The sequence below is a fragment of the Papaver somniferum genome, chromosome 7 (assembly GCF_003573695.1).
Source record: "Papaver somniferum cultivar HN1 chromosome 7, ASM357369v1, whole genome shotgun sequence".
Classification (NCBI taxonomy): Eukaryota; Viridiplantae; Streptophyta; class Magnoliopsida; order Ranunculales; family Papaveraceae; genus Papaver; species Papaver somniferum.
In genome coordinates, this window is record NC_039364.1 from 235,846,283 (window position 1) to 235,853,161 (window position 6,879).

Genomic DNA, 6,879 nt, shown 5'->3' on the forward strand with positions numbered 1-6,879 from the left:
GCATGCGGCAACCGGCAAGGCAAGCAACAGAATGATATTTAGAGTTTGCTCAGTCCTTACGCTAACATGACTTCGTCTCAACAAGGTTAATACATTATACATATTCAATTTATTAGTTGTTCTATGGTTGAACATAGCGGATTCTTCTAAATTCTCATTATCTTTTACCGTTTACTATGTTATTTTGATGTTTAAAATTAAATACTACTAACCAAGACACCGTGTTAATGCAATCAAACTAATTTCAGTCAGTAAAACCATATATTCAACCAAAATAAACAAGTATTAACGGAGTTTCTATGTAATGATTAGTCCACTGTTCATTGATTTCTTGTTTATAACTTAATGATGTTATAATCTTGGACATTTTGGTATCTCTACTCTGACTTTCGTTTTAACGTTTCATCAACTATCCCAATCCACCCTTAGTATACATATTTTTTTAAGCTAAAAAATTTTAATTAAAAGAAAAGAAGACAGAAACAACAGGGTCAAACCCAGAACCTCCTGTAGAAATGGAAAAAAAAGTATTATCAAAACCCCAATTAATAACAACATATTACCGATTATAACATCCTGGCTACTAGCTAGCTAGACAAATATGAAATTCATCACCATTTTTCTTCTTTTGCTCTTTGCTCGATTGCATGTCTTAATTAAATGCTGCCATGACAATGAGAGGACATCGCTTCAGAGATTTAAAATGTTTCTCTCTGACCCTTCAGGTCGTTTATCGTCTTGGAGAGGAAAAAATTGCTGCAACTGGAAGGCAGTTCATTGCTCTAATGACACTTCCCATGTAATAAAGGTCGATCTGCGGAACCTAAAACCGGAAAAGTTTATGCGTAATCTTTATTCAGATATCATTTCAATTTCATCCGAGTCATCCGCTGAACTTAATGGTACAATTTCTCCTGCCCTCTTGAATCTTTTTCATCTCAAATATCTTGACTTAAGCTACAACAATTTCGACTACTCCAAAATCCACAATCACTTTTCTAAACTAACAAGTCTTGTTTACCTTAATCTGTCGAATTCGATGTTTTCAAGTCCCATTAAGAATCAGTTTGCGAATCTATCTACTTTGCAGTACCTCATATCTCGTGTTCGTCTACGATGGAAGATTTCTCATCACTCTCTTTTAGCATCTCAACGTTAAAACTATCATATCAGTTTTTTACTTCTTATTTGCCGACTACTTATGTTTCTTCAGCTGATATAAGTTGGTTAAGAGGGTTAACCAATCTCAAGGTCCTAAACTTAACCGGTGTTGATCTAAACGATATAGGTTCAGCACAAACTGGGCTGAACCTATATCGTTGCTTGCCAACCTTAGGGAGCTATCATTCTCGGATTGTAGCATTTCTGGTCCATTTCCACTTCATGAATTTCACAATCTCTCACGTCTATCGCTTCTCCGAATGGATTCTAATCCAATGATCTCACAAATTCCAATTCAGCTTGCTACTTTCACATCTCTTTCAGTCCTTGACTTGAACAATTGTCAGTTGCAAGGTTCAATGCCTTATCTTCCACAACTTCAATACTTGGATGTCAGTGTTAACAAAGATCTCATTGTTAATCTCCTTCACGTATTCGATCAACCATGGCCTAAACTTCAATTCCTTTCAATTACTTTGACTAATGTTGTTGGGACGATCCCAAGTTCTGTTTCAAATGCATCATCACTGGTCAATCTTCTTGCATCACATTGTTCAATTCGAGGATCCTTCCCGGATTCTATTTCAAACCTTTCGCACTTAAAATATCTAGACCTCAGTAACAACTATTTGAATGGTCCCATTCCTTATTCAATCTCCAATCTAAGAAATTTGCAAGTGTTAAATTTGAATGAAAACGATTTACATGGTCCCATCCCAAAATCAATATGTGAGGTTTCGTCACTTGCAACTCTTCTTGTAACAAGCAACAATTTGGATGGATCAATGCCAAGTTGCATTTTCAAGCTTCGAAAACTGCAGGTGTTTGATATCACAGGCAACAATTTAAAAGGAACTCTCTCATTTAGATCAATATTCCTAGAGTTGAACCCTGTATGGATTTCTTTTGACAGTAACTTTCTAGATATAAAGATAGACATCAATTACTCGTTGACATCTAAATTTGAACGGCTGCAACCCTTGGGCCTGCAGCGTTGCAACTTGAAAGGGTCTATCCCAACTTTCATTTGCAATATGACTGAACTTTATCGGTTGGATTTGTCACGTAACAACCTCAGAGGCTCTATCCCTTCTTGTATCTTCAAACTCCCACATCTGTCTTTCTTAGATCTCTCAAACAACAGCCTAGAAGGAACACTACCGCCTTCAATACATCTTACTCAAGAATACCCATTTTCAGCACTACTATTATGGCGGAACAAACTCCGGGGATCACTTCCTCTTCCACCTAAAATGTCGAGGGTTTTGATTTGTCGGATAATGAATTCACTGGTGAAATCTCGGATGAAGTAAGTGCAAGACTGTCAAATACTGATCATGTATCACTATCTGGTAACAATCTTAGTGGTTCGATTTCTTCTGCTATTTGTTCACGAGGAAGTAGTCTAAGTGTTCTAGATATCTCAAAGAACAAATTATCTGGAAGAATACTTCTACTCTGAAGTATTGTAGTTCTCTTATTTCACTAAATCTTGGTGCTAACAATCTCACTGGAAACATTCCAAATGAGCTTGAAAGTGCAAAAAATCTAAAGTTTCTTCAACTTTATGAGAACAATTTAAATGGTACATTTCCTACCTATATCGAACAATTTCACTATTTGGAAGTTCTCAGCTTGTGGAGTAACAATCTTGAAGGCGGTATACCCCATTTCCTTGGTACATTAAGTAATATCAGGATCATTTCCTTAAGCTCAAATATGTTTAATGGATCGATCCCGAAAGAAATTACAGATTTGCATAAACTACAATTTTTAGACCTGTCAAATAATAAATTGTCTGGTTCAGTTCCTGAGAAGATAGGAAACTTGGAGATGCTAACAAGTATGTCAAATACCAGTCTCGTGGTTGGTGACGTAATCTCACTGGTATATTCTGGTGTGGTACTACAAATACAGTGGAAAAAGGCAACAGAACAACTTGGGGTTGTATACACTTACAATACTGGAATTGATCTTTCAAGAAACTTCCTGGAGGGAACCATTCCAAATGATATTTGTCTACTGAAAGGACTTAAGATGCTTAATCTATCACATAACCACCTACATGGTATGATCCCAATGAATGTCGGGAACATGGTTGGTTTAGAGTCACTGGATTTGAGTTTCAACAGATTGGCTGGACATATTCCATTGTCTCTTACCTCGATCGATCCTCTCAGCACTCTGGACCTGTCTTACAATAACTTCAGTGGAATGATTCCTAGAGGTGCGCACTTCGATCTAGTGAGTTTAGATGGTTCAGCTTATGTTGGCAACTCTTTGTTATGCGGTCACCCGACAAAAAAGATTTGTGAACAGTTGAATCCTAGTATTAGCCTGCCAAACAGTGAAGCGAAAGAAAATGGCAAACTGGTGTTTTATGCTGCTTTTGTTGTAGGTATTGGAACTGGAATTTGGGGCTTCCTTTTGGTTTTGGTTTTGGTTTTCTTTCTAATCAAAAAAAAGTGGTGGCTGGGGTATTGGAGATTTGTTGATACTGTTGCATTGAGAATAACCGGATACATTTTGAAGAAGTGATAAGGGCTGTGGGTGTTGAGTGTTAAGCTTCTTAGAGTTTGAGCTGTTTGTTAAGGAATTTCACATTGTAGCTATATGTATATGAAAGTTGAATTTTACCATAAACAGGGACACTTTGTTATTGCAAGAGTTAAACAATGCTGTAACTTTGGTCTTGGAAAATAGATAAATAGATGCAAATAGATAGGCTTAGACAGCTTATGCAATAGATATAACTTGAGTTACTATTGCATTTTGTTAATTAGATCCCGAAGAATAAAAACTACTTGAAAAACACTACTAAGCAATTTGAACTAGCTCATACACAAGTCTATAGTATGGGAATTTGTTTGTGATCTAAAATCATTACCTACATTTTAATAAGTGATCCATATTTACTTGATACTCAAATTTATCTCTTTGGTTGAAAAATTGCTCAATAACTCAGAATCTACTGTGACTAAAATTGCCTAGCAACAAAATATTCTTCAATGACCCAAAAGACCACACCATCCGAAAATTGTCATGTGATAAAAAAAAATGTTCCTTGACCCAAAATCTGAAAAATTCATGACCTTTCTACTCTATAATCTCGTGACATAGGTTCTGCAAGTGAACCTAAATCTACTTATATGATTCAAAATGTGCCTCATGACTCAAATCTTTTACTGCCCCAAGGCCTACCTCATCCTCAAAAAAGACGTCACATGATTCAAAATCTGCTGTGTGCGCCAAATTTGATAATGTGATCCAAAATTTGCCTACATCTACCGAGGTGTGACTCAAAGTCTATGTTATGACCCAAAAATACGACAAGCGACCTATAATTCAAACATGCCTCGGCCTAATTTGTCACTACCCAAAATTTGCCAATGTGTCCCAACAAAGGACTTCTGACCAAAACTTTAATCTAATCAAAATAGGGGAAATTGGGATAAATTGACATAAACCCATGGATAAGAACTCAAACTTCACTAGCATTAGATATCAAAAACCCTAATCTTATACTTAGAGTTCTAGAACCTACAGCTAGAAAACTAGGGATATATATGGCTTGATGAATGATAAGCAAAATTCTCGAAAAATGTGGGATGTCATTCCTTCAAATACCTAATATAACCATAACCTGTCCATATAACCATAATCCTAATTCAATGTACTAAAAAATTGATACATATCAGATCAAATCCCATTTGCATCCAAAAACATTGCAACTAACAAAACTCAAATCGAAAACAAGTTATGTATGCCCAGTGAAATTACTAACCTGGAAAAGGAGACGAAAACCCCCATTTTTCACATTGCTAATTCAACATTTTGTAGCTTGAAGTTGTAGTCGAATTTTCTCCGTTCCGTCTTTGTTTTCATCAACTTCTGCAGATTCGAGAAATCCAATTAATCTCTGTTGGTCTAAGTAACTCAATTGATCAACCCTTAAATTGAGAAGAGGAAACGATGGATTGTGATTAATTGAGTAAACTTAATGAACAGAGATTGGGTATGATTAATGTGTGTTCATCTTTGTAGAAACGTTAGGGAGAAGTTTTGTTGCTGAAGAGAATGGGAAGCGTGGTAAAGGCATCTCGCTGCATTCTTAAATGGGCCGGCGTGGTTTAAGTTTATTTTATTTTGGAACCGTTTTGGACAGCACACTTTTTTTTTTTTTTTTGGGGGGGGGGGGGGGGGGGGGGCGATTTATTTCAAGTGTACGAGGATACCCCTTATCCATATATTTATTTTAATACTAAAATTATCCTCTTGATTAATTTCGCGTAATGATTAGTATAATTAACCATTAATTAAGATTAAATTAATAAATAATTTTTTCTTAAAAGATTATCCATATATTTATTTTAATAGCAAAACTACCCTCTTGATTATTGTCGTGTAATGATTAGCATAATTAACCATTGATTAAGGTTGGATTAATAGATGATTTTTTTTTTTAAACAAGTAGAATTATTGAGTGATTAAAGTAGTAGAAGAAGAAGAAGAAGATGGAGACTTATTTTTTATTTTTTTTTGAGATCGGTGAATATGGAGAAAAAACATCATTTTGGTGTTGAGGTATGCTTTTAACTTAGTTAATATTGCTATAAATGGCCTAAAATATCTTCAAAATGAAAATCGTAAGAAAAAACTTCAACTAGGTCAACATAGTTCGGTTATATTATATGAAGAACATGTAACCGAACTTTCTGCAAATGTAATTCGGTTAATAAATCCAAAATACAGAGGTAGCCGAACTCGCTTTTAATGAGGTTTTGATGAGTTCGGTTAACAGGTTCCGGTACAGTTAACCGAAATTTTATTCCAGAGTATACAGAGTAATGTTCGCTTTCCAAAATTAATTTTCAACTGAACCGAACTCAATATTAGAGTGAAGTTCGGTTAGAAAACCTTTTTTTGCGAACTAACCGAACTCAATATATTAATTTTCAGAGAAGGGTTCGGTTAGCAATTTTTTTATTGCGAACCAACCGAACTCAGCATTTGTTGTTCGAATACAAGTGTTCGGTTAAAGGAAAAAAAGTTCCAATTAACCTAACCAACCGAACAAAATATATTGGTTTTCAATGAGGAGTTCGATTAAAACTATTTTTTGCTAATCAACCGAACTCGGAGTTCAGTTACGAAAAATTAAATTCGTGATAACCGAAGTGTTCTTCGTGTTCTTGGTTTCAGAATGTTCGGTTACAAAACTAGTTTTTGTAAAACTATTCCTAACCGAACATGGCACTTTAACTTCCATTTAAACCATATTTTGATGATTTCTACTCAATTTTCCCAATTAAAAAACGAATTAAAAAGATTGATGGGTCTTTCAATCGAATGAGGAACATCAAGGAAAGAGAGAAGAAGAAGAGAACAATTTTTTTTTCAAAACTAAAAAATTTCGATTCCCCTCCTGTTTTTAATTTTGATTTCGATTTTGGTTTATAGATTCATTTAGATTAGATGTATGATTAGGTTTATATAGTTATTAGGTTAGTTTTAATTTAAATTAAAGTAAAGGGTAACTGTGTATTTACCTAAATTTAGGACACCCCTTATAAGTACAAGGAGATTGGCCTAATAAGACCATGGTCCCCAAAAAAGAACCCTAATTTTCACATTGTTAATTCTGTAGTTGCATATTTTCTGACTACTACACCCAAGTGAAATTAAAGACTAAAAACTATTTAAACACACGAGATCAAA

The 6,879-nt window shown here is 34.9% G+C and overlaps 2 protein-coding genes across 2 annotated transcripts; both read left to right on the plus strand.

Moving 5' to 3' along the window:
* Positions 1 to 668: 668 nt before the first annotated feature.
* Positions 669 to 2,474, plus strand: LOC113296159 (LRR receptor-like serine/threonine-protein kinase ERECTA). Its single transcript, XM_026544492.1, has 2 exons — positions 669 to 799; positions 1,289 to 2,474. The coding sequence occupies exons 1-2, from the start codon at positions 669 to 671 to the stop codon at positions 2,472 to 2,474; spliced, it is 1,317 nt and encodes a 438-aa protein (XP_026400277.1).
* On the plus strand, positions 2,340 to 5,252 carry LOC113299907 (receptor-like protein EIX2). The gene has a single exon (XM_026549004.1). The coding sequence runs from the start codon at positions 2,881 to 2,883 to the stop codon at positions 3,697 to 3,699; it is 819 nt and encodes a 272-aa protein (XP_026404789.1). The 5' UTR covers positions 2,340 to 2,880; the 3' UTR covers positions 3,700 to 5,252.
* The last annotated feature ends 1,627 nt before the right edge of the window (positions 5,253 to 6,879 follow it).

Bases quoted from the DNA above. Each gene is read 5' to 3' on its own strand.
- LOC113299907 (XM_026549004.1), top strand. From the start codon at position 2,881: ATGTTTAATGGATCGATCCCGAAAGAAATTACAGATTTGCATAAACTA.
- LOC113296159 (XM_026544492.1), top strand. From the start codon at position 669: ATGACAATGAGAGGACATCGCTTCAGAGATTTAAAATGTTTCTCTCTG. The intron at 800-1,288 runs GTAATAAAGGTC...TAAACGATATAG, and splicing joins GCTCTAATGACACTTCCCAT to GTTCAGCACAAACTGGGCTG.